This window comes from Vulpes vulpes, chromosome 8 (assembly GCF_048418805.1).
Source record: "Vulpes vulpes isolate BD-2025 chromosome 8, VulVul3, whole genome shotgun sequence".
Lineage (NCBI taxonomy): Eukaryota > Metazoa > Chordata > Mammalia > Carnivora > Canidae > Vulpes > Vulpes vulpes.
The window spans coordinates 21,983,125-22,010,977 of NC_132787.1; the positions used below are offsets into that span (position 1 = coordinate 21,983,125).

Below are 27,853 nucleotides of genomic sequence, written 5' to 3' on the forward strand. Positions count from 1 at the left end.
CCAAGCTGGACACCTGCCACACTTGGCCCAGTTCCCTTTCTGGGATTCCATTTCCCTGCTACCTTATATAATACTGCAGGGAGCATTGACAATATACAACTTGGAGAATTCTTGAAAGAGTTAGTGTTTCCCAGCAAGATGTGCTTGGCCTGTCTTACTTTCACAATCCAGGAAAGTTCTGCTGCTTTTCAGGGAAGTCCTGGTTCTTTTTGATGAAATATAGTCACTTGTCTGATGCTGTTGCCAGCCCTTAGCATTATGAAGCTCTCCTAAATATCAGGCATGGTGTGTGTGAGTAGGAGCTGCTGATATCATTTTTGAGATGAGGAAACAGCCCCAAAGAAATGAAATAAGAACCCCTGTACTCTTAGCCTGTAGGGTGGGGTCTAGGGATACAGTGCTGTGCAAAAGCCCCATTTCTGCTCTCAGGGAACTCAGTATCTGGTGCAGTAGTCCCTTTTCATAAGAGAAACCCACAAAATGAATGTGTACTGACAGTCCTGACAGAGGAAGGTCCATGCTGCAGAGATGTGGAGCGTGGCTCAGTAACAGCGGTCAGTGTGGAAAGGTAGTAGACCAGACTCCTAAGATCTTTTCCATCTTGTCTAATATCGGTCCACCTTTGTGTCGATTTCCTTTCCTTCTCTAACAGCTTTCCTGCTCTCCATTGTATTTGATCCAACCACTCCAGATATTATAATACATAATATATTTTATATTACATAAACACATACTATCATTCAATACATACACATGTTATAGAACACACACCAACATCTTATGTTCAGTTATAATACTTCCAAGTTTAGGAATATCAGTTTTCACATGCAAACTTGTCAGTCTATTTCTGGGATTTTATTTTTATTACAAATTTTTTAAAATTCAGGTATAACTGTCAGCTATAGAACATAATAATCTAATACTTGCATATATTGCAAATTGACCACCACAATAAGTCTAGTTACATATGTAGTTACAAAACATTTTTTTATGACAACTTAAAAGATTTACTCTTCTTAGCAACTTTCAAATGTACAATATGGTATTATTATCTATAGTCAACATGCTGTATGTTACCTCCCCAGGACTTATTTTGTACCTAGATGTTTGTACATTTTGATCCCTTTCACCTATTTCTCCCATCCCTTACCACCTGCCTCTGGCAACCACCAATCTGTTCTCTGTATAAATGTATAAATGAGCTTGTTTTGTGTGTGTTTTCATTTTTGTTTTAGATTTTAAATAGAAGTGAGATCATTCAGTGTTTGTCTTTCTCAGTCTGACTTATTTCACTTAGCATAATACCCTCAAGGTCTATCCATGTTGCAAGGCTGGATTCCTTCTTTTTTTCATGACCAAGTAGTATGCCATTGTATGTGTATACTACATTTTCTTTATTCATTCATCCATCAGTGGACATTTAGGTTGTTTCTGTGTCTTGGCTATTGTAAATAATGTGCATTAAGCATGGAGTTGCAGATATCTTTTTGAGTTAGTGTTTTTGTTTTCTTTGGATAAGTACCCAGAAGTGGAATTGCTGGATCATATGGTAGTTGTATTTTCAATTTGTCCGAGAGTCGCCATACTTGTTTTCCATAGTGGCTGCACTAATTTACATTCCTGCTAACAGTGCACAAGAGTAGTTTTCTGGGATTTTAGAGGAGCGATTTAGGGGGGGGAAAACTATCTGGTAACAAGCTCAAATATTACCAAAGGTATTTGAGTTGGAAAGCTTCCTTTCCACTCTCATTCTCATCCAGAGTTCCACAATTGGCCTCCTTCCAAACAATTCCTGTTGCCAGCTTTTCTTACATCCTTCCAGAGGTATATATTCATACTTTTACCTGCATACTTGTGTTTGTACATTAAATATTATCCTTCTTCTATGAAACTGGCAATCGTTCTTTGCTCAGGTTCCCAGACTCAAAGATTTTTACACACACATTCACATATACATACAGAATTTAAAGAAAATAATTAAATACAAAAATCTGTGCACCCAACACCCAGTTAACATTAGAATATGACTAATACAGTTGGGATTAGAAAATGACTAATACCATTAAAATATTTTTTAATTACACACACATTCACATATACATACAGAATTTAAAGAAAATAATTAAATACAAAAATCTGTGCACCCAACACCCAGTTAACATTAGAATATGACTAATACAGTTGGGATTAGAAAATGACTAATACCATTAAAATATTTTTTAAATATTACCTTTCTGAAATATTTCTTTCTTGATTCCTCTTCTCTCCCCAGAATCAACTGGGAGTAGTACTCCATAGTTCATTCTTTATTCTCTCTTCCTTTTATCTCCTACCCCCAAATATGGGATGATTCTATTATGGATGGACAATCGATATATTTGAGTTTTGGCTATTATAAATCTGTGCACATGTCTTCTGATGGACATATGTACTTTGGTACTTAGGAGTTAAATTGAATAGAAGGATATATGTGTGTTTTGCTTTACTGGATACTGCAAAACAGAATTCCAAAATGCTTATACTAGTTTATTCTTCCATCAGCAATGTTAGAAAATTCTATTTGCTTCATATCCTTGCTATCACTGGTAATATCTTGTTAATTTTAGCCATTCTAATATATGTAGTCTTATTTTAATTTTTATTTCCCTGAGGACAAATTATGTTGAGTACCTTTTCATATGTTTGTTGCCTATTAAAAATCCTTTTTGGGAAGCCTGGGTGGCTCAGAGGTTTGAGCATCTGCCTTTGGCTCAGGGTGTGATCCTGGATTCCTGGGATCGAGTTCTGCATCAGGCTCCTTTGTATGGAGCCTGCGTCTCCTCCCTCTGCCTGTGTCTCTGCCTCTCTTTCTGTGTTTCTCATAAATAAATAAAATCTTTAAAAAAAAAATCCTTTTGGGAAGTATTTTTGCAAGTCTTTTGCCATTAAAAAATGATTTGTCTTTTTAATTTTTCTTTTTATATTCTAGATATAAATCTTTTGTCAGAGATACATTTCACAAAGTAACTTTCCATTCTATGACACATCCTTTGTCAGATAAACATATTGCAAATAGTGTTCTAGTCTGTGGCTTGCTTTTGTGTCTAGTCTTTTTCAGTCTTACTGGTATCTTTTAGAGAATGGCAGTATTGGGGCACCTGGGTGGCTCAGTCAGTTGAACATCCAACTATTGGTTTCTGCTCAGGTCATGATCTCAGGGTCATGGGATCAAGTACCACAGTGGGTTCCATGCTCAGTACAGAGTCTGTTTGAAGTTCTTTCTCTGCCTTTACCCCCGCCCCTCTTTCCAAAATAAATAAATCTTTAACAAAAAAAAAAGTATTTATTTTTAATGTAACTGAATTTATTTTTTTCTATATATTTTGTGGGTTTTATGTGTTTTAAAGAAATTCTTCCTTACTCTGAGGTTATACTTCTGTTTTGGAATTTTGCTTTGTCATTTAAGTGAAATTCATTTGGGGATGCCTGGGTGGCTCAGTGGTTTAGCGTCTACCTTTGGCTCAGATCATGAACCCAGAATCTGGGGATTGAGTCCCGTGTTGGGCTCCCCCTGAGGGGCCTGCTTCTTCCTCTGCCTATGTCTCTGCTTCTCTCTCTCTGTGTCTTTCATGAATAAATAAATAAAATCTTAAAAAAAAAATAAATCCATTTGGAAGCAAACTTTGTATGAAGGATTCAGTTTTCCTTTTCTCCATATGGATACCACATTATTACTATTTATTGAGTGGACTAGCCTTTCTTCCCTGATTTATAGTGCCAGCTGTTGATATGTTAAGTTTCCATAGATGAAGCCTGTTTTTGGCTCCCCAAATGTACCTTTTCTCTCTTTCTCTCTACATTTGTGTTTGTCTTTTTTTTTTTTTTTTACACAAATGGCAGCCATACTGTGAACAATTTTTTTGTATTACTGTTTTTGCATTCGAATTTGTCTTAAAGATCCTTCCACATCAGTGCATACAGATCTACCTCAATTGTACCCATTTTCTTAGCTGTAAGGTACTCATTCATACATATTTACCACTTAGTTGAATATAGGGTACCGTAAATTATAAGTAACAAATTGTTTTATGCACCAAAATGGAAAAGCATCGCTAAACTATGATGTATTACTTTCCTAACAATCCTGATTGATGAATTACTCATACTAGCTTTTTTTTTTTTTTTTTTTAATGGGTGTTTTCAGAGGACATCTGCAATTCTTCCTGCCATCATTTATACTGCTCAGCTTGTGATAGGCATTTTTAGCTTTGCATGTATCTTAATAAAAGTGAACACAGCTTTATATTCATATGGATTTCTTCTGCCAGAGGTCTCATGAGAAGACTGGTTGATGCTTTGCAGGAAAATATTCAGTTGCATTTGTTCAAGGTTACTACAAACATTTATTTGACTAATACCAAATACATGTCCTGCTCCTGTTTTTGCACCTTTCTATGCAGTAATTTTTCTTTTCAGTGCCGAATCTTACTGTAACTTTTTAAAGAGATTTTAAATGGCAAACTCAACATGTATGGCATCACCAATGGCCATAAGCCATTGGAAGTACTATCAGTATGAACAGCTAATTCCAAGTCTGGTAATGCCAGCTCTGCCATGAGGACTACTTAGCCAATAGTAATTGTAAAATGCTAAGTCTGGATTTCAGACATGTTAAATGTGAGAAAAAACAGACATCTTAGAATTAATGAAATAAGGTTACAGAATTTATACAACCATTATGTTGATATAACAAACATAAGAATAATTATTAGTAAATTGAATAAAATGAGACAGTTACATTTGGGAATCTTGAAAATGCAGGCTCTCTTCAAGGAATTCATGTTGTAGACGTATTCCCCCTAGTTCACATGAAGACGTATATTCAAAGATACTTATTGCAACTCACAAAATTTCTGACAGTTTGGATCTGAATATGAAAGGAGAAAGGTCAAGTTTTCCTTTGGGCCAGAGCACCTGGATAAGTGACCATTTGTTGGATGGGGAAGAGTGAGGGAAAAGGTTTTTCTTGCATATTTGTTGGAGCAGTAATGGGTAGAAGCCAGAGTTCAGTTTTGGGCATGGTAACTTAATTAAGCTTGAGTTATCAGCTTAAGTTGATAAATTCTAGATTAAATTCTAGATCTACAAGTCTGGAATTCAGAGGAGGGTTTGGAATTTAATACATTCTAGTGTTTAACATATAATACCTTTAGAGTCAAAGGTCTGAGCGAAGTTATTAAGTGAAGAATTCTAGGTACTGATGAAAAGAAGGTGAGGACTAAGCCCTGGGGCAGGCCAGCATTTAGAAAGAAGGGAGAACAAAAGGAATCAGCTAAGAAGTCTGAGAAGTAGCAACCTATAAGGTAGAAAGAAAAATAAAGAGGGCTTGATGTATCAGATGCCAAATAAAGGATGTGGAAGCATTGATCAGTTGTGGCATATCCTGCCCACAGGACCAGAGAGGTGAGGCCCAAGAACTGACCATTAGATTTGGCAATGTGAAGGTCCTTGGTAAAATGGTTGTTCTGGAGTGGGACATGTGGTAAAGGGAATGTGTTAGATGGGAGATACTATGGCATATTTCTAAGCTGATGAAATGATCCAGAGGAAAGGGAAAATTAATAAAATATTTAAAAGATTTCCCAAGCTCTACTTCTGACATGGTTCTACTTCTGAGGGTGACTATATAGGCAGGCAGCAATGTGTGACTAGATGAAGTTGACAGAAGTAGAGTGCATCTGTTTCAAACAGTTAGTTCTTAGGGCTTCCTTGAGTGTAACATCCTTTCCCTTGCATCAGTCTACTCAGGATCTCAACTTGGTCAGCTGGGTTGGGACTTGCCTATTTGGGGAGCATCTTCATTGCAGTTGTCAGCTCCCTCTGTTGGTCTAAGTTGTCTCTCTATTCCAGGCCCATTTTGTGCTTGGCCCAGTCAATTGAACAAAACTAGATGGAACCCAAAGTCAAATCTGAGTCCTGAGGCTAGGTCAGTGAGGAGATCTTGGTTTTGAGACCATTCTTGATATAAGGAAAATGCTACAGGAGCATTTTCCTATCCTTTAGAGAACGGGTCAGCAAACTTTTCCTGTGAAGCCAGGCAGCTACTCATCTCTGCTTTGTAGCACAAAAACCTCAATAGGCAACACATAAATGCATGAATGCACGTATTCCAATAAGACTTAAAAAAAAAAAAACAGGAAGCAGGCTAAAGTTTGCTGACCCTTGATCTAGTCATTTCAGAAAGGGAAATGAAGCATGCTTTTTCTAAGAGTGACTCATTCTGGCTCTTCTGGGTACTTCCCTATCAAGTTTTTTTAACCACTTGTTTAATAATCCATGCTAAAATTTCTATTTAGGGTTGATTTCAGATATACCAAGCTGTATTTCCCAGGGTATTGGAATAATAATCTTGTCTTTTTCCCAAGCTCTCTCATTTCCCACAATTTCAACATTGAGTGTTGAATGTAAGTTCCATGGTCCCATCTATAGTCATCCTAATGTCACCTTCATGTTTTGCATGTTGTTTCATACTAAATTTTTTTTTTACCACTGTTACTGTTATAAGTGAGTATTTATAAAAACAATAATAATTGCTATTTGTTGAATGCTTGAAAAAGAGGTACTGGGTGCTTTCCACAGTTTAACTTAATTCTTGCATTGATGCTGTAAGCAGTTACTATCACTGCATTTATATAACCTTAGACAAGACAGGTAGGTGTTCTTTTCTCCTTATCATTAGTTTTCTTTTAACTATGTGTTTTCTGAATTTTATGGTCATTCTTATTAAAAGCTAAAAAAGAGTACTAGCCTTTCTTTTGTCGAGTGTTAAATATATACTGTCTTTCTCTTTGAAAGGCCTGAGATCCCCTACCCATTTTACAGCCTCAGAAAATTCTGGACATTAGCTTCTCTCATAATATTCTTTGAATGTCTCCATATGATTTCTGTTAGCTTAGAGGTCAGCACTGAAGAAAATAAGGCAGGGGACAAAGGAACATTTTCTCTGTAGTGTCAGTGTGATATAGGATTAGCATAATTTTTTTTTTAAATAAAAGTAGCTCAAATATGGCAAATAAGTCATCGAGGTTGTTTTCACACCTCCTTTCTATAAACAACTTCTTACTAAGATGAAGAGTCATTCAACAAATACATAGCAAACCTGGTATAACCAACACACAATGTTCTGTGTAAGGGACAAAGATGCCCTTGCACTTCATGGAGTGTAGAGATTAGCAAGAGGTAAAGAATTAAATATTTGTTAAGAAAGAGTGATAGACATCTAAATGCACAGAAGTGCAGGATGCTGTAATAGCCTATAACACAAGCACCGAACTTTGTGAAGAGGGCTCATTTTCTGGAATGACATTTAAATCGAGATTGAAGTATATTACTTAGAAAGGGGGGGGGGTGTCTTAGTCAGCTCTGGCTGCCATAACAGAATACCACAGATTGAATGTCCTAAACACTAGCATTTATTTTCTCACAATGCTGGAGGCTGGAAGCCCAAGATCAAAGTGCCAGCAGGATTAGTTTCTGGCAAGGTTTCCCTGTAGATGTCCACCTTGCTGTGTCCTCAAAGAGCCTTCTCTGTGTGTGGAGAGACTGAATTGGAGAGCAAGTTCAGAGCTCTTGCTCTGATGTCTCTTCCTCTTATAAGGACACCAGTCCTGTTGGATTAGGGCTTCACCTTTTTGACCTCATTTGACCTTAATGACCTCCTTAAAAACTTTAGCTACAAATGTAGTCACATGAGGGGTTGAGGCTTCAGCATGTAAATGTTGTGGGTAGACACATTTCAGTCCATAACAGGGGACAAGGATAGTGTTTCAGGCAGGGGGAGTAGTTCAGGAAAAGATGAAGAGGCAGGAAAATGATGAGGTTTGAGCTTGGGGTACGTAGAGTGTGAAGACTGTACTTAAGGCTGTGGTAGAAGGAAGTGATGCCCCAGCTTGAACTCTTTCCAGAGTAAGAAATGTTGGGTACTTCTCTTACTGTTTTAAACTTTGATATTAAAAAAGGCCTGGATTAAGAGAAGATCTAGAGTTCAATAACTGAAACTTTGGACAAATCATTTGTTTGGAGCTTCAGTTTCTTCAACGTAAAAATAGGAATGCTAACCCTTAGCTTCCTAAGGGCTTGTTGGATTTGGTAAGGAAACAACTGTGAAAGGTCTTCAAAGTCAAAAACTATAATTGAGGGTTTTTTTAATCTTTCACCAAACCAACTAGTTTTTCCTACAAAAATTGCATGAATTTATTATCCCTCCCTTTTGTGGCTCACACACTCAAGGCCTCGCATGGACCCCTGGCCCTCTGCATATATGGTGCCTCTCAGTACAGTATTCTTTCTTGTTTTCTCCTCTAAAACAAATTAGCCTCTTTTTGAAATAAAAAAAAGTCGTGTCACTCTTTCTGAAAAATGTTCCTGTCATTCCCAATTATCTTATTTCTTCTGTGCCATATTTGTCTTGCTTAATTAAACAGAATTTTTCTCAGGCCTCCACACCACCACCGTGCTTCTCTGCTTCCCATGCCACAACAAGGACTAATAGTACCTTTCTCAGCTCCTGGAACACTTTGTGTGATCTTTCATATAATCTCTAAAATTCTGCCTTTTTATACATTAATTTTCTGACTGACTCAGAAGTGGTGATTTTCACTGGACCACATCACTTTATTTTCCATCGCACCCAACTGTCTTGTTATTTTGTGCAAAATATACATGTACTTAATACCTTTATATATGTATTTGTGAGGTACAATATAAGTAAGATTAGTATTTTTTTGTACACATCAGAATTTCAACTTAAGTCAATGTGCTCTCTTAAGTTGTATACTTTGCATCTGGGAGATTTTATATTCCTCGTTTTCCGTGGTTGTTTTTTTAAAACCCTCTTCAGTTCCTTTTATATTGAAATAATCCAGGAAACTAGAAAAAGGAATAAAAAAATGTTCATAAGGAAATGAGACTTGTTGAAACTGATTTACACAACTTATCAGATGTTCATATTTTCTCTTTATGTAGAACAGAAGCCTGTGTCATCATAGCAGTATGTTTCCTGCCATGTAATTAATGTTGTAGAAGAAATTACTCTTAATTGTAGCAGTAGCACAGAATTTAAATTGCTTTCCAGGATGGAAAGGAGAATTAAGACAAAACAGATAATGGTTCCCGAGGCTAGGAACAGACCCAATGCCCAAGCTCCCTTCCTGTTGCAGTTACCTTTTATATATTTTCACTCTTGAAGCAGTGTGACAATTTGCAGAAAAGTCACAGCGTTCTTTTCATGAGAAGACGATTGATATAAGTAATCATTTAAAGATGAAGGTGACCAAACTATGATCCACAATAGTCCTTGAACTACTTGAAAAACACAGACAAACCATGAGTTAGCTTTGCTTAAATTTTGGAAAATAAAGTGTTAGTACACATAAACATGTTTTTTCTTTGCATCGAAAAATTCTCATCTATTATTTACCTGCTTGCTAAGAATAAAAGTGTTACATAAGAGTTTGATCCCCTCCCCCCCACGCCCCGCGAGATATAATGCAAAGATTATTCAGTTTTCCATCTGTGCTCTCTATACCACCACCTAGTGGAATAAATGCCAGTTTACCTGTCAATTAAAGTCGGGGAAGGAAATGAGCAAGAGGAAATTTATCCCACCACAAAATTTCCATGATGACGAGGTCTTGCTTTTAGTATAATGCAGGTTGTGAAAAATACATGAGTTCAGAGTGCATAAAAATCCAGACATTTGTATGGTATCTAATTAGATACTTATGAGTTTGTCCACAAATAAGCAATTTTACTCAGAAACTTAGAAGCTAGATAAATTACTGAGGCTTTGTCCTGCAGATTGTATTTCTAAGTTATCTTGGGAAGCTTCTCTTTATTACTCCCTATAAGAGTCCATAAACATTTTCTTTTTAAGTGTTATGCTTCAAAGCTCCTCTGATATGAAAGTATCGTTGTATTTACTTAACTGATAGGTACATAAAAGTGTGGAGATAAGTTGGTCAATTTTTATCAAAGCTGGGAAGAAAGACAGGAATGTATTTTTCTAACATTCTCTCTCCCAAACAATAAAATCAAAAATAGGCAAATGAAGCTTTAAGACTTTTCATTCTTTACTGGTAGGGAAGTCCTGTTCAACCCTAACTAAGAACAAATCCAAACAAGTAAAAAACCAAAACCCGTCGTTGCTTGCTGACTCTGGCTATCCAAGCCTTTCTTGGTCTCATGGTCCCATGGAATGCAAATGGAATCATCTTCCCATTTTCTGAGAGTTGCATGCCTTTCAGATGGTATCAGTGTGCACATATACAAACACATTTTTTATGCCCATGAATATTTTACCTACCTGATTTTTGATGATCTGGGGATAAGTAGTGAGTGAGGGACCTTGGGCCAATGGGTAGTAGAGGGGAGATATAATGAAATTCAGGAAAAAAAAAATGTTCCTAGACTCACTTTTAGACAGTTCATCAAACAAAGCCACAAAATCAGCTGGAGTTGAGTCTCTTCTTCTTCTTCTTCTTCTTCTTTTTTTTTTTTTTTTTTTTTTAAGATTTTATTTATCCATGAGAGACACACAGAGAGGGGTAGAGACACAGGCAGAGCGAGAAGCAGGCTCCATGCAGGGAGCCAGATGTGGGACTCAATCCTGGGACCCCAGAATCATGCCCTGAGCTGAAGTCAGAGGCTTAACCGCTAAGCCACACAGGCGTTCCTCTTCTTATTCTTACCATGACTGACTCTTACCTCCATCTACTCAGAAAGGACTCTAGTGAAGACTGGACATAAGCATTTTATATCCTGAGACTCTCATTGTAATAGTCCTATTTTCTTATTCCTGATGGTCTTGAATAGCATAGAATAGCCCAGTGACCTTTTTTGCCTTTAGCCCTCAAAACTTTCAGACTTTTAAGTTTTCCCCCTCAGTAAGCAACTGACTAATTACTTGTAACTCTTTCTGTGGGAGACAAAAATAAGTTTTGCATTGTTGGCTTATGATTTCCCAGTGTTTGTGGGAAAGACCGTTTTCTTTTCCTTTTTTTTTTTTTTTTTTTTAAGATTTTCTTTATTTATTCATGAGCGACACAAAGAGAGGCAGAAACCTAGGCAGAGGGAGAAGCAGGTTTCTTGTGCGGAGCCTGATGTGGGACTCCATCCCAGGACCCCAGGATCACACCCTGATGCAAAGGCAAATGCTCAAACACTGAGCCACCCAAGTACCCTGGAAAGACCATTTTCTATCTTTGTCATCATGATATAAGTTCCTGAGTCCTTCATGCTCTGGCTTTTTGGGGAATATTTATCTCATCTGGTATCTTTGCCTCTAGTGAAGCCACACTCTTGTCTGCTCTGTGTGACAGCCAGGTGTGGTAATGGCACACTCACCTCTACCCACCACCTCCTGGAGGCCCCGGGCATGTCTTAGAGTGGTTAGTAATCTGTGAACACAGAAGGGGAAGTTAGAAAAGCAAATATTACATTTCCTCTCCAAAGACTAAAATCATGTCTGCGTTCTTTCCCTTCTCAATTCCCAATCAATGCAACATTGCAAAGTGTTATATAGCTAGTTGTCAAAAATATATTTCTCCTCTCAAAGCCCTACTAACAACAAATTTTGACAAATTTGCCTTTCCCCTAAAATCATAACTAAGAAGGCAAAGCAAAATGAAACCTCAGCACTCCATTCTTTGTGTTTTCTTAAAAGACCATCTGGCTTTGTGTAACTTAGCTTTAGAAGTAACAGCTCCTGTGCTTTAGACGGCCCCTCTGGGAGACAGTTACAGATCTATTCTAGACTTTGACTGGTGTCTACATTTAAATTAACAGTTGTGTGTACTTTTCTCTATCGCAGCCTTCTCTTGGAGTCAAGAAGCCTACCAAAGCCCTGCTCTTTGTAATCCTGAGCCCGGTGGGACCTTATTTTTCAAGTGGAACCTTTAAGCCAGTGTCCCTGTGGGCCAATCCAAAGTATGTGAGAGCCTGGAAAGGTGGGACTGGAGACTGCAAGATGGGAGGGTAAGTGAGTCTGTGTTTCTGTCTAAAGAAAAGAGTCCTTCACAGCCACTGAGTTATTGCCATCTCAAATCAGTCTGAGTATGTATGATAATATTCAAGTTGAAGTGCCTTTTTTTTTGTTTTGTGTTTACTTTTCAGTGTCAAATTGTGCTAGTTCTGGGGCACCTGGTGGCTCAGTAGGTTAAGTGTCTGCCTTGGCTCAGGTCATGATCCTGGGGTCCTGAGATCACACCCCATGTTGGGCTGCTGCTCAGCCGAGAGTCTGCTACTCCTGCTCCTCCTCCCTGCTGTTCACATGTGCACGCTCTCTCTCTCTCTTTCTCTCTCTCTCTTCTCTTAATAAGTAAAATTTTAAAAAAAATTGTGCTAGTTCAAGGGATAACCATCAAATGCTCTACAGAGGCAAGAACTAAAATAACTAAGGCAAGAATAACAGTGCTTTGAATGCACTGCCCCTGGAGGCTGGTGCTCTGGCTGCAGGCAGGCAGGTGCCCGTAAAGAGCATCTGGTGCTGGGATGGAGGCTCTCAGTTGGCTCCGAGGAGTCCTGTCTGGGGAAGGTGCCCGCTTCACTCAAGTGCTGTCTTCATTGCCACAGATTGTAGCCATACCTGCTGCCAGCTGGCTGAGGGACAACCCTGCTTTGGCTCTGTCAGGCCGGTTTCATTGGCCATATGTAGCTGGCTGGAAATAAAAGAGCATTTGAAAAGTGTTAGACAATTTCAGGGGTGGACTTGGCCGTGATATGAGAATGCCCCTATGGGTGAACAAGAATAGCCGGATTAACCGGTGTGAGCTCTTCCTTTGTATACGTTAAGTGCTGATGTGTATCACGTACTCAGGCAGCAGCAGTCCTGGGAGGTGATATGATGGCAACTTTTGGGCTTGGGGAAAACTTGTAGATTCAGGGAGCTCTGGGAGTGTCCAGTGATGTGCTGCTAGGATGTGAGAGAGATGTTGACAGCTGGCTTTGAACCCTCTGTATCCTTCTGTATTTTCTTTTTCTGTAAAGAAAAAAAAAAAGAAAAAGAAAAAAAAAGGTTAGAAAATTCTGTGTCCTGTACTCCCTACAAGTTTAGCAGCTGCATTCTCTCAACGGCTAGAGAAATCGTAATGAAATCCATTAAACCAAGAAGTCCCCTTTTTTTTTTTTTTTCCTTTTGGGGTAGACCATTCCTTCCTGACTACATTTGATGCTAGTCAGGCTGAAACAACTACTTTTGTTTATTCTCTTGGTATCTTTTTCACTTGTTCAGACTTCTTCACAGAGCATATGCACCCCTGCCCACCATGTGTATCACTTTGTTAGAACTTCCCCTAGAGTTCATGTTACACTAAGTCAGTCTTGATGAAGAGGTAATAATCTAGTTTTTCCTCTTTAAATCTTGCTTTCTAGCTCCCCCTACCTGCCCAGGGTAAAGATAACATGGGGACATTGAAAAATTGCAAGGAAATCTTTTTAGTATTGGGGATAGATTGTTACTTACTAGAAAGATGACATAATGCAGTATCACAGAATACATGATCACTGAAGGCCAATTAAAAACTGATATTTTCTATACAACACGAAGAGTGAACCCTAAAGTTACTATGGACTTCCATTAGTATTAGTGTATCAATGTTGGCTCATCAGTCAACAACAGTTCTCATCAGAACAAGTATACTTATTCAATACAGGAAGTTAATAGGGGAAACTGAAGTGGGTGACAGGGCATATGGGAACTCTTTTTGCTCACTTCTTCTGTAAACCTAAAATTGCTTTAAAAAATAAAGTCTAGGGATGCCTGGTAGCTCAGCGGTTGGCCATCTGACTTTGGCTCAGGGCATGATCCCGGGTCTGGGGATCGAGTCCCACACATCGGGCTCCCTGTGAGAAGCTGGCTTCTTCCTCTGTCTATGTCTCTGCCTCTGCCTCTCTGTCTCTCATGAATAAATAAATTAAATCTTTAAAAAAGTCTATTATAAAAAAATTAATACTTTGACTCATTAGGCTGAAGTGGACCATGATCAATGGAAGTTGGCTTGAAATCTCTTAGAGAAGAGAATATTGGATCTTACAAATAAAAGCATAAATGGCAAGTTGGAAGGCAGTAACCCAAAGGGTGGACTTTTAATCCATCTATCTGTTTCCAAGAGGTTCTAAAACTGTCTATCCCTGTACTTTCAACCTGAATAAGTGCAAGGGAAACACAGGATTCTGCATTTAATATCAACCTATTTAGTTGGCAAAGACGTTTGGCAGCCCGCTTAAATTTCATTATTGCTTCTTCTCTAAACCAATTAATAGTCGCCTTCTAAGTTTTTTAGGACCTCTGTAATCAACTGACATTTATTAAATAGCTATTGATTCTCCTAAGCTCAAGAACTTTCTGCTTTCTCAGTAAATCTGAGGAAGAGAGAGAAGATTTTCTTTATTCTAAGATGATTTCACTTTTTTGAAGCCATCAGAGATAATATTATTCTTTTATATCTGTATGTGAGAAAAGTAACAAAGGCACACAGCTGAAGGGAGAGTCTAGCACAGTGGTTCTCACCTGTGGTCACAAATTGAATTAAGCTTTACCATCTACTACTCTCTGGGTCTCACAGCTAGAGACTGGTTTTTTTGGTCTGCTGTATAGCCAGAGTGTCAGAATTTTTTAAATTAATTAATTGATTAATTTTATTTAATTCAAGTTGGTTAATGTATAGTGCAATATTGGTTTCAGGGGTAGAATTTAATGATTGATCAGTTGCACACAGACACTCAGTGCTCATTACATCACATGTGCTCCTTAATGCCCATCACTCGGTTACCCCATCCTCCCTCATCTCCCCTCCAGCAATCCTCTGTTTGTTCTCTATAGTTAAGTCTCTTATGGTTTGCCTCCCTTTCTGTTTTGGTTTTTTTTTTTTTAATTTTATTTATTTATGATAGGCACACAGTGAGAGAGAGAGAAGCAGAGACACAGGCAGAGGGAGAAGCAGGCTCCATGCACCGGGAGCCCGACGTGGGATTCGATCCCGGGTCTCCAGGATCGCGCCCCGGGCCAAAGGCAGGCGCCAAACCGCTGCGCCACCCAGGGATCCCTCCCTTTCTGTTTTTATCTGATTTTATTTTTCCTTTCCTTCCCCAATGTTCATTTGTTTTGTTTCTTAAACTCTACATATGAGTGAAATCATATGATATTTGTCTTTCTCTGATTGACTTATTTCACTTAGTGTAATACTATCTAGTACCAACTGTGTCATAGTAAGATTTCATTATTTTCATTATTTTTGATGGCTGAGTAATATTCCTGTGTGTGTGTGTGTGTGTGTGTGTGTGTGTGTGTGTATGTACACATGTATATACACCATATTTTCTTTATGCATTCATCAGTCGATGGACATCTGGGCTCTCCATATTTTGGCTATTTTGGACATTGCTGCTATAAACATTGGAGTGCATGTGCCCCTTGGCACTATTTTTGTATCCTTTGGGTAAATACCTTGGACACTCAGCTAACCGAGTCACCTAGGTGTCCCATTTTGAATGTCTTTTTATGGATCTTAGAATACCTTGAAGTGAGTAGATGTTATGACCCAGGTTGCTATAGCCATAGTATAATGCCTATTTCCCATAGTTTTTCTAGAATGTTTTAGTTATTAGTCAGTATTCTTTTTTTTTTTTTTTAATTTATTTATTTATGATAGTCAGAGAGAGAGAGAGAGAGAGAGGCAGAGACACAGGCAGAGGGAGAAGCAGGCTCCATGCACCGGGAGCCCGATGTGGGATTCGATCCTGGGTCTCCAGGATCGCGCCCTGGGCCAAAGGCAGGTGCCAAACCTGTGCGCCACCCAGGGATCCCAGTCAGTATTCTTTTGAGTTGCAAGTCAGAAAACCAATTCAAGGGGTGCCTGGCTGGTTTAGTCTGTGGAACATGCAACTCTGGTTCTTGGGTTTGTGGGGTCAAGCCCCACATTGGGTATAGCAATTACTTAAAAATTATAAATATATATATATATTTTTAAGATTTATTTATTTATTCATGAGAGACACAGGCTAAGAGAGAGGCAGAGACATAGAGGGAGAAGCAGGCTCCTTGCAGGGAGCCCAATACGGGACTTGATCCCGGATCCCGGGATCACGACCTGAGCCCAAGGCAGGTGCCCAACCACTGAGCCACCCAGGCGTCCCTATAAAAATATATTTATTTATTATTATTATTTTTTAAAGGTTTATTCATTCATGATAGACAGAGAGAGAGGCAGAGATACAGGCAGAGGGAGAAGCAGGCTCCATGTTGGGAGCCTGATGTGGGACTCGATCCTGGGACTCCAGGATCATGCCCTGGGCCAAAGGCAGGCGCCAAACTGCTGAGCCACCCAGGGATCCCCTATAAAAATATATTTAAAAAAAGAAACCAACTCAAACTATCTTAAAACAGAAAAGGGATTGAGTGACTCATGTAAGTGGGATAGTAGCAGTGGACTGCTAGGTAGGGGCTCAAATCACCATTGCCAAGTTTCTTTGGCCCTTGCGCATGTCCTGCTCACCCACCATCCTTCTCTTCAACCTGTTTCTCTCTCTGTCTCTTGCTCTTTCCTTTCTGTTTCCCTCTTCCTCTCTCTTGTCAGAGTTTCTGCCTGTGCATTAGCCTACAGCTCTCCTACTTCAGATGTTTTCTCCCCTTAAGGGTAGTGATCATGAACACAGTAGACTCCAGGTTTATGTCCTAGCAAACAGGCTGCCACTACCCTCAGAGGGTAAAACAACATCTTTCTTTAGGTTCCCTACATTAAAATGAATGAGTGAACAACTCAAGGAAGGGCTTATATGAGTGGCTTAGGTTACATGCTCACCCTTCAATTCAGTTGTGCAGGGCAAGGTATCATGACTGTCAACCCAAGCAGAATGACTCAGCTCCAAAGGAAAGGCAAAGAGAATATAGTGGGAAGCAAAGCTGTGCAGATGAAAATGGCAGACAGCCACTGTGAATGTGGCTCTTGAGCTTAACTTATACTTTTAATTAGACAGTTTGGTCTGGACCAAATGTAAAATAGATACTTTAAAAGGCCTAAGGTGGGTATTTTGTGGAAGGTGACATTAATGCTTTGTAGTAGCTGTTGTATGTTTGGTTGTTTCTGCATGTTTGTTTGGGGCTAACATAATTCAAGGGTGGGGTTAGGGTTTCTTTCCAAGCCCTCGATTGTCATATGGTAGTGTTCAGACTTGTTTGCTAATGTCCCATGCAAGATGCTCAAACACTGAGCCACCCAGGTGTCCCAAAGACCTGAGGATTTTGGTACAAGAAGATGGGGGGGGGAGGGGGAATCCCTGGGTGGCGCAGCAGTTTGGCGCCTGCCTTTGGCCCAGGGCACGATCCTGGAGACCTGGGATCGAGTCCCACGTCGGGTTCCTGGTGCATGGAGCCTGCTTCTCCCTCTGCCTATGTCTCTGCCTCTCTCTCTCTCTGTGTGACTATCATAAATAAATAAAATTTTTTTAAAAATGCTTTATTAAAGTCTACTTAATGTTAAACTTAAAAAAAAAAGAAGATAGGGGGACTAGTATATTCATAATCAATGTTTCCTCTTTCTTAAAAGGAATTATGGCTCATCACTTTTTGCCCAATGTGAAGCAATGGATAGTGGCTGTCAGCAGGTTCTTTGGCTCTATGGAGAGGATAATCAGATAACTGAAGTTGGAACTATGAATCTTTTTCTTTACTGGATCAATGAAGATGGAGGTAATTCACTCAAATTTCAACTCTTTGCAATTTGTCAGTCATTTTTAATAGGGCTGGAAAGAAAAGAACTGGGACCATAGAATAAGGAGTAAGTAGCACTAGCCCAGAGGCTAAGAACTACTATGCTTTTGTTTAAGTAGAAATGAGTTTAAATTCACAGAATTTATAAAGATTTTGTTTTGGGGTTTGGACTCTAGGTGTGCTTATAATTGAGATATCAACTTAAGGAATTTAAATCTCCATGATTTGAAGATTTGCTGCCTTATCCCCTCTGCCATCTTCTAACCTGTTTTCCTATCTGAAATCCCTTGCGTTTTTCAGTGGTCATTCACCGTGTGCTATATGTGGAAAATGCTCTAGTGATAAGCGTAGTCTACTGATACTACTGATATGAAATTTAGTGTATCCTCTTGCTAAAAGTCTTTTCACAACTATTGCCCTTTGTACATATTTTGATAATACATTAGAAATCTTCAGATTTACTTGGGAGCTCAATTAGATTAAAACACAGTATTTTTAAGGGAAGGCTTGTCCATTTTGGGATTATACATAGATCCTGATTCATTCAAGGCTATTAATATGTGTCTTCTATAAAAATTAGTATTTCTTCATTACCTTAAGTATCCTGAATATTCATTATCTTTCTTTTCTAATTAGATAGCAGAGACCATAGGGATTTAGCAAAGTGTTGACATTGGCTGTGGTATTCAATGAAATGACCAATAATGGGGAAAAATAGAGCAGCCCGGGTGGCTCAGCGGTTTAGCGCTGACTTCAGCCCAGGGCGTGATCCTGGAGACCCGGGATCGAGTCCCACATCGGCCTCCCTGCATGGAGCCTGCTTCTCCCTCTGCCTGTGTCTCTGCCTCTCTCTCTGTGTCTCTCATGAATAAATAAATAAAATCTTAAAAAAAAAAAAAAAAGCAATGGGGGGAAAATAGAGGTATATGCATTTATTTCCATTAGACTTTTAATAGTCATAAAAATTTAAAGACATCTTTTTTAGGCTTGTTTATGTTCTTAGGCTATTAATTATACAGTACTGAGTATAGAGATTAGAAATATAAGTTTCCAAATACTTATGTAGACTGAGTATTCATTTCAATTAAAATTTTAAATGAAATTTTTATTTTAAAGTCGCTACAGTAACTTCTATTGCTCTTTTATTTTTTGGCTACTAATAGAGGAAAATGGTGATTCAGATGTGGCTGACTTCAGAGCTATGAGCATTAGTTGTAGATTAATAAAATGAGCCTTATATTCCAGTCAGAGATAGAATAAACAGAAGGTGTGGTGAGTACACCTTGTCCTAGGGTTGACCATTGGTAATCCTTGGCATTTGAAAAACCAGATGCAGAGCATGCTGATCCTTCCATTCCTGTTGTTTGTACTTGGCACTGTTTAAAAACAAAATTTATGTTGGAATATTCGTGATTTCTAAATTTGAGTCATTGCATATGACATACATCAAAAGCTAAGCTTGAAAGTTGACAGCCAGGGTTGCACTCTGTATTTAGGAGATAATAGATTAATTCAACTTATTCTTTCCACCTGCCCACTTCCACCTCTCTCCCCCACAAAAAAACCCACGCAATTCTAAACAAAAACAATTACATCATACAGAAGTGGTACCATCATTATTTATGGATAGGAGATGTCAGGATTTAAGTACAGTCTGAATCAGAGCTACACAATTTAAACAGCAACACTAGAACCTTGTCCTGGTGAAAAATTATTGCTTATCCAAACAATCATCATGAACCATTTCTGCCATGACTTTTAAAGGTCAGAATAGAAATGAGTGAATTTGGTTTTTGACTCTTACAAAATATACCAGACCTTAAGAGTTCTATTCAGATTATGGTTGCCTGAGAGCTTTAGTTTTCATGCTCTTTCAACTTGAGGGTGTTCACCGAACAGAACAAATAAAATTTGAAGAAAGCGGGAAAAGAAGTGGGATAAATGTTTGGACAGTACTATAAAAGAAGTCAGGAGAATGTCAGGAATAACCTTTGGGCTAAAAACAAATGAAGGCAGTGAAGGGAGCTCCACAGTGACTTTGATTTATACCATGTGGCTTTTGGAAAATACAAAGAATAATGAGTTGAAAATCAACAAAATATTGATTTTTCACAAACTTTACCCCTTGGAGGTATGAGTAGAGTTCTTTCAGTAAAAACCTGCCATCTTTCTATGAGCACACTCACTACCACTTTTGGACAAGATGGGTGCTCCACAAAAGTATATAAAGTAGATAATTTGTGTTTGCAGCACATGCACGGTAACTATCTGTGGCACTTGGCCTGTAACTCATGAGGTTTTGATTCTAGTAACAGTGACCCTGGGAGTAAGATCACACAGCACTGCTTCTCTGCTTGCTGTGTTGATGAGTGATTTACCGTACATGTTTGCCATTCACTGTTGGAACAATTTTACCTTGCACTGGATTCTGGAGCTGCCCTGAGAATAAGACCCAGCTATGAGGTTGAGTTTTTTTTTTTTTAAAAAAAGATTTTATTTATTTATTCATAAGAGACATAGGGAGAGGCAGAGACACAGAGAAGTAGGCTCCTCTCAGCGAGCATGATGTGGGACTCGATCCCGGGACCAGGATCACGCCCTGAGTCAAAGGCAGATGCTCAGTCACTGAGCCATCCAGGTGTTCCTGTGGTTGAGTTTAGAGTGAGTTTGGGAGCATGATCGTGGCAATGAATGTTGGTGTTACTCAGGCTGCTCAGGCCCCATGATCCTTTTTCAGACATCAGGCATTTATAGACTTTGTTTGGAGCACTCTTCCCTCAGATGTGTGTGTGGCTTGCTCCCTGCTTGTGAGTCTTTGCCCACAAATCCCCTTCCCAGTAAGGCTTTCTTCAAGCATCTTAATCACAAACTCCCTCCCCTATCACTCCTAGCATTTCCCTTTGCCTTTCCTGTTTTTTTCTTTTATTTTCTCCATAGTCTAACATGCTATTTAACATAATAATTGCTTACCTCTACCTGTTAGAAAGTTAACAGGAGTTATATCAGTTTTGTTTAGTGCTATATTCATAATGCGTAGATAATTCAACTGCACTTGGTATAGGCACTCAATATATATTTGTTGAAAAAAATAATAATTGTGCTGATGGTATTTGGGCACTTCCACAAACCCACATTCCTGGTTTTTGTTAGAAATTGACTTTGGGGGCAGCCCCGGTGGCGCAGCGGTTTGGCACCGCCTGCAGCCCAGGGCCTGATCCTGGAGACCCGGGATCGAGTTCCACATCGGGCTCCCTGCATGGTGCCTGCTTCTCCCTCTGCCTGTGTCTCTGCCTCTCTCTCTCTAGTTGTGTCTCTATGAATAATTAATAAAATCTTTAAAAAAAAAAAAAAAAGAAATTGACTTTGGGATGTCACAGATGACTTCTGCTGTTATTGCTTCGAAATTCTTCATCTCCTACAAATGATTTCTTTGTCAAAAACAAGTTGTATTTGTAGGCTCTGTTTTCCTCATGTTGGGCAATCTGGAGCTAGTTCTGGCTCTTGTAAGCATGTTTGTGGTTGCAGAGGAAAATGAATATTTCTCACCCAAATGTTGTCATGTCATCATCTCTGTCTGGCAACCAGAGAAACAGATGTTCTGTGCCTTGACCTTAGGCTAGTGGTTACAGTTTTGGGTGTTAAGTATATTTCACAAAACTGCACTTGCACATGCGAGGCCTCTATTTTTATTTAACTTCATGTAGTCTTAGAGCTCAGCAAGCTTTAAGAAAGGTCCAGTTTGGAGGCACTGGAAGTATGTTTGTCTATATGTGTGGGGTCTGTGCACATATACAACACATAGATCCTACATTTATGTATCCAGCTAGCTAGCTATTGCAAAACACAGGTTTATTTTGAGATCAACACTTCTAAACATGACAAAAAGTAGCCCTAAGAACATTGCCAAGAACAAATTTTCTTCCTTCCAGAAAGTGGTTTTGAGCAGATGATTTTTAGAAACAAACTTCAAAAAAATCATACTGCTGTCTCCTAGCAAAGAGGATTATTCATTTATTTTATTTTTTTTAATTCAGAAACACTTATTACATACCACACTAGGCCAGGCAAAGTGCCAAGTTTGGGGACACAGGACTGAATATAGAGTTTTGGTCTTTTGGATAGCTTGGGTGTTGGGGACGTCTAATGTAACCATGGTGGAGTAGGTGAGCCTGGACCACAGTATACTAAAAGAAAGGACAGTGGCCCTAGTGTTGGGACACAAGTTCTGATCCTGACTGTCCTCCAGTGTCACCAGTCTTGCAAGTCATTTAAGTTTATGGAGCCTCTCTTTTTCTATAAAATATAAGAATTGCATGAGGTGATTACTGAAGTCCTTTTTAGCTGCTTAAAATCGCTTAGGGGAGCTTAAAGATACCAATGTGATTTCTACAGTTCTTGCTACCTGGTGATCCTTTCAAGCATACATTGTTTATTCTGCAAACACATGATAAGCAACACATCTGTTACAAGGTTCAACATCTTTATAAAGTGATGATTTAAGTTTTAAATTTCTCGCTAGATTTAGACTCCTGGGTGCCAGATGTGGGGAAGAGAAGGGGTTGTTGAATACCAGAAACTTTTTCTGTGAGAAGAGCTTGTGTGGTTGTCAGATCATGTTGACTTTTGTAGACAGATCATCATACCAGCTCTCGTGTTGGTTAGGAAAGCACGTAATCATTCTCATAGTAGACTAGTGTCTCAGCCTTGCTCTCTATAAATCACCCACGGAGTTTTATTTTGATCTTTGGATTTCTTTTTTTCTTCTTTCTTTCTTTTTTTTTTTTTTTGGTAGCCACATATATATGCTTTAGCCTATCCTGAACCCATTAACATTTGACTTTCAGAGGGTGAAGTTGTTATCTCCATATTTGATGTGGATACTCCTCCAGGTTTGAAAATCATTATAGATAGATAGACCTGTAAAGGGCAGTGTGGAAGCAGTGACCAACCTGAACAGGCATACGTGCTTCTTGAGGCTGGGTTCCTCCACAGTATTCTTAGATGGTTTGGTATTGACCAGTGTTCCCGAGTAAGATCTATCTACGTGAGATAAGATCTAACTAACCAGCGTTAATCCACTAAGGTAAATTTTGACTTCAGAATGTTCCTCTTACTGTTTGTTAGTAGAAAATCATTTCAGTTGTTACTAGGTTAGGGTAAATCAAAAACAATTAGATGAGTGCCTTTCTTTCTTTCTTTCTTTCTTTCTTTCTTTCTTTCTTTCTTTCTTTCTTTCTTTATCTTTCTTATCTTTCTTATCTTTCTTTCTTATCTTTTTTAAAATAAAGATCTACTTGAAGTGTGAATTGATTTGGGAAGTCAGATAATGCAGAATGGTAGCATCATCTTCAATGTTTTTTACTAGCAAAGTTGAGAGAAACAGTTCTTAAAAATGGCTGTTGATGTGTAAGGCATGGTGAATGTAGATAAAGATTGAAAATACTCCAATTTCTAATTGACAGAAGAAGAGCTGGCAACTCCTCCGCTAGATGGCATCATTCTTCCAGGAGTCACGAGGCAGAGCATTCTGGACCTGGCACACAAGTGGGTGGGTGCCCCTGACATGAACAACTTTATAAGCATGAAACAAAAAGTAATCGAAATAAGCCCAGCTTAGTGTTGAAATAATCTTCTGTGGTTCCATCCAGTGTTTTCTAATCTTTAAATCTTCACACAAGTGGAGATAACTCTTCCAGAAGGACTGTCTTGGCAAGACTGTTAAGTAAGTATTGTTTGTAGGAAGGGCAGAGAGAAAAGAGTTTGGCAGGTTACCCTAGTGAAGAAGTATTCAGTACTAATCTTAAGCTCTATCCCAGGTGTCTCCTATGAACTTGTGTGCTTCCATTTAGCCAGTCCTGAACTTTTCCAGTCTACGAGTGTTGTTTCCAGTTGGCAGTGATTTGTAGTTCTTCCCTTCCTCTATTTATTCCAGTGTAACCACGCTAGTCAGAGAAATTAAAGAATTTTACTGGCATATAAATGTTTACTAACATAACATTATTAGTTTGGCTGCCTTTTTTTCCCCTCCTTCCTGCCCCCTGTCCTCCCCGATTCACATACATGCTTATTTCAAAGTCAAAACACTCAAGCAAATGTAGCTGTTTTCAGTAGAGTTTCTGATCCATGTGACACGGGCAAGCATGTGAAACCATTTGGTATTGAAATGACATTTATAACATACTCAAGATGAATGTTGGATGAGTTGGTTATCTGGCAAAGATTCTTGGATGGAACTTTTGACCTATGTGTTAAAATGGTCTCCAAGGGACATGAAAAGACTTTGAGCACACTGTGGTCAAACAGTATTAATAGGACAAATGTTTAGAAATGCACATATTATCTAGGAGAGTACTAGCATAGTTTCTCTGGAAAAGGCTTTGGAAATAAAGGAAATGTGCTATAAATAATTCTACAAAACCCTGAAGTAGACAAGACCCAACTGCCACATGCTGGCTGGCACATTGGGCATGACATTTACAAACTGTTGGTATAATTTCAAACAGCTTGCCCTGTCCTAAATATGTTTGCAGTTGGAAAGATGTATTTTCGAAGCTCAGTAATTTTTGTTTTATTAAAGAAAAAAATCAACCAAGTACAGAAGGTTTGATGACAAGTTGCAAGTGGAAATGGTTTCCCACACTAATGATTTGCTAGCTTGAAAAATAGGTTATTATGGAGGAAGTTTTTCCTTGACTCCTTAGCTGTAATTTATTTTAAAAGCTATTTTAAAACAGTGAGACATAAATGCCAAGAGGCATGTGGGGGGTTACCATTACTTGCCAGACAGGGGAAATTGTCCAAAGATAAGTAAGGGTGAGCAGAGTAAAAACAATTCTGTTTATTTACAAGAGATTTTTTTTTTTCTTTACCAGAACACAGAGCTCATCTTGTTTTCAGTTAACTTGGCTGATTTTCTGGAATTTATTTATTTATTTATTTACCTTTGAACAACATAATTGCAATTGCAGACTGAGATAAATTGAAACTTGCAAAAAGCCATATTTCTATTGCAGGCGTATTTTCCTACGCTTCCAAATCATACTTACAGCATGATGCCTTCTTTTTCTAATGTTTTAAATCTTGCCAAGGACTGTGATTTTCATTTTTATCTATTGTGGATCTGTAAGTTAAAAACAATACTCTTATTTAAAAAAACAACAAAGAATGGATAGGTTTTTTTTAATAAGATGAGACAAACTTTGAACTTTAACCTCTAACATAAAAGAATGAGAATAAAACAGATTGAAGAATGAGTATTAAACAGATCGTTTAAGGAGATAGCTTAAAAACATCATATTCTTTTTTTTCATTTCCTCTCTTTGAGCATGCTCAAATGGTTCAGAAGTCAATGAGGTTATACTAATAATTCTGTGATGAAATTTGACCAAATGAGATACTAAAGAGAAGGAAGAGGATTTCTGCTATCAAGTCAGCCGAATCAGTGAATTTAGTAAGAAAAGAAATACACAGTGCAATTCCTCAAAGTCCAAATATACTTTCTATGTTTTAAAATAATGAAATAAAAAATAATAATAAAATAAAATAAAATAATGAAATATTCCAGATAGTGAAATTCAGTCGATGGTTTCACTCCATGAAAGAGTGAAGAGACGAGGAAATTTGGAACCAGTCAGATGAGACCTGAGTTTGAGTTCAGTATCTGCCATTTTAGTAGCTGTGTGGATTTAGGGACGTTACTTAGCCTCCCTTTGAACCTTAATTCCTCCATCTGTAAAATGAGCATGATAATACCCACCTTAAAAGTGAGAGAACTTGGCATGCCATGGTGCTGAATAAATGATAGCTAATTTATAATTATTATTATATATTTTATGATAGAGTTCAAGACACTGTTAATATAGGGCACGCATTAAGTAGCACTGGGGTGCCTTATCTTATGACACTTCAGGCATGGCAACAGATAAAAGGCCTAAAAAGCTGGCAGTGTATGAAAAGGTAGCATGTATTTTATAGTGATAGTCTTATATTCTCTAATCATCTCACTTAGAGATGCCATGACCTTGAGTAGGTAGCTTAACACCGCAGTGTGTTTACCCATATGGTGGTGGTGGTCTCTTTAGCATTCCCTTAGAGGATGATTTTCACATTATTTGAGTTCAGTCAGAATGTAAAGTAGGAAGCTAAGTACCTCGGGGGCGGGGGGGGGGGGGGGTTATGCCCTTTCCTTGAAAATATTCATATTTTTATTTTTTATATTGCCAACAGGGTGAATTTAAGGTGTCCGAGAGGTATCTCACTATGGACGACTTGACAACAGCCCTGGAGGGGAACCGGGTGAGGGAGATGTTTGGCTCCGGTACAGCCTGTGTTGTTTGCCCAGTTTCTGATATACTGTACAAGGGTGAGGTAAGACTCTTTGTTTCTTCACCGTCTGTCATTTCCAAGCATTTGCCTATAATTTAATTCTTTAAATGTGTAAATGAAATGCTAGTTGGACCCAAGATGCAAGGGATTTTTTTTTTTTTTTAATAACTTGGCAGTTTGTCGCAACGAACCTGTATTACCAAATTACTTACCCTCATCTTTTCAGTGATTTTTTGTAAGCTTCAGTCTTGGGGGGAGTCAGCTTTGTCCTTGGACAAGTATCACCTCTGCCTTATCTCAGTTTAGGGATTGGAAATGTGCTACTACGCTTCCACTCTGAATTCTTTCTACTAGCTTACTAAGAAGGTCCTACAGGTGGTTAGATTTCCATTTCCGGTTTCCAAAAGTACTCCCAAACTACTGGAGCAGCATTGGTAAACAGCAATGGGAAATTCATTTGAATAATCAACTCCTACATTTATTGTTATTATTGTTGCTGCTGTTACTACTATTTAGACCATTTTATGAAAAGTTTTCATTTGGCGAAGTTAACACTTACTAAAATCCTCCAAAAGGAATTTAGTCATTTGGTTGAAGATATTATCTCCTCCAGTAAATTAGTCTGATTATATATGTGCTGTATTTCCATTCTGGAGTGGGGGTGGGTTGGGAGTTTTTACTTTGTTCCCCCTTTATGACAGAGCTCTGATATTTAACATCATCGTCTAACTTTATAGCCTAGAGGCACATGGGTATTATTCTTACAATGTGAATTGGCTTAAATTAATCATATCAAATACAAATTTGGTCTTAAAATTTAACATAATTATTTATCTTCAGTGATTTTCCTTTTATGATTTTAATGGTGACTGCTTCATTGCTTGAGATTTTCAAACTTGTAAGCAATGGCTTTTGACATGATTCCATCTAAAGATGGATTGTTTTAAGGAAGAAGGATTATTCCATTATGTATCAATATGTGTCCTGATTATAAAGCTACTGTTTCACATTTTATTAGGGTAGTATCTTGGTAAATGCATTATTGGTCCCCTTTTTTAATAAACTAAGTTGTCATTAAGTCAGATTTCTTTCTTAAGTCCGGTTATTTCACCTCTAGACAGAGGAAGTTGATAAAGTTCAATGCATTTTTCTAATAGTTTTGTTTCATAGGGCATTCAGAGCTAAAAGGTACATCTAGTTATCCTGTTATCCTTTTATTTAAGATTTCATTTATTCATGAGAGACAGAGAGAGGCAGAGATATAGGCAGAGGGAGAAGCAGGCTCCCCAAGGTGAGCCTGATACAGGACTCGATCCCAGGACCCCAGGATCATGACCTGAGCCAAAGGCATATGCTCAACCACTAAGCCACCCAGGTGCCCCTTATCCTGTTATCCTGAAGAGTATAAGAAAAGTGATAGCATGGGCTGTCTTTACTGAAATCAGACTGTCAAAAGCCTGCAAGCCAGTGAGGCAGGAATGGGCATGACTCAAATGTAAATAATGGGCATGAAATCTTGTAGCCCCCGATGTAACCATGCTATCCAGCCTTGTTGAGGCCGTGGCCCCTAGAGGTTTGACTTTGAACAGGCATAGGTTTAGTAGCCCCTTTTGTGAAGGCATAGACTTGCTTTAATTTATGTTCCTGTAATGACTTGCTTTAATTTGTGGCAAAATGTTTCTGAGTTCCCATTTCCTGCCAGAAGGGTTAGGTAAGGAGGCCAATCATTCCCCCTATAGATTCTCAGAATTTGGAAGAGTTAGGATTCTTTACATTTTTGCCACT

The 27,853-nt window shown here is 38.5% G+C and overlaps 1 protein-coding gene across 4 annotated transcripts in view; it reads left to right on the plus strand.

Annotated features, from left to right (window-relative positions):
• BCAT1 (branched chain amino acid transaminase 1) overlaps positions 1-27,853 on the plus strand; it is a 107,330-nt gene that overhangs the window by 65,831 nt on the left and 13,646 nt on the right. For all 4 annotated transcript variants that reach the window (XM_072765727.1, XM_072765725.1, XM_072765729.1 and 1 more), the window contains exons 6-9: positions 11,849-12,012; positions 17,580-17,722; positions 23,206-23,291; positions 25,970-26,110. In XM_072765727.1, coding sequence (XP_072621828.1) covers positions 11,849-12,012; positions 17,580-17,722; positions 23,206-23,291; positions 25,970-26,110 — 534 coding nt within the window. The remainder of the gene's footprint in view (positions 1-11,848; positions 12,013-17,579; positions 17,723-23,205; positions 23,292-25,969; positions 26,111-27,853) is intronic.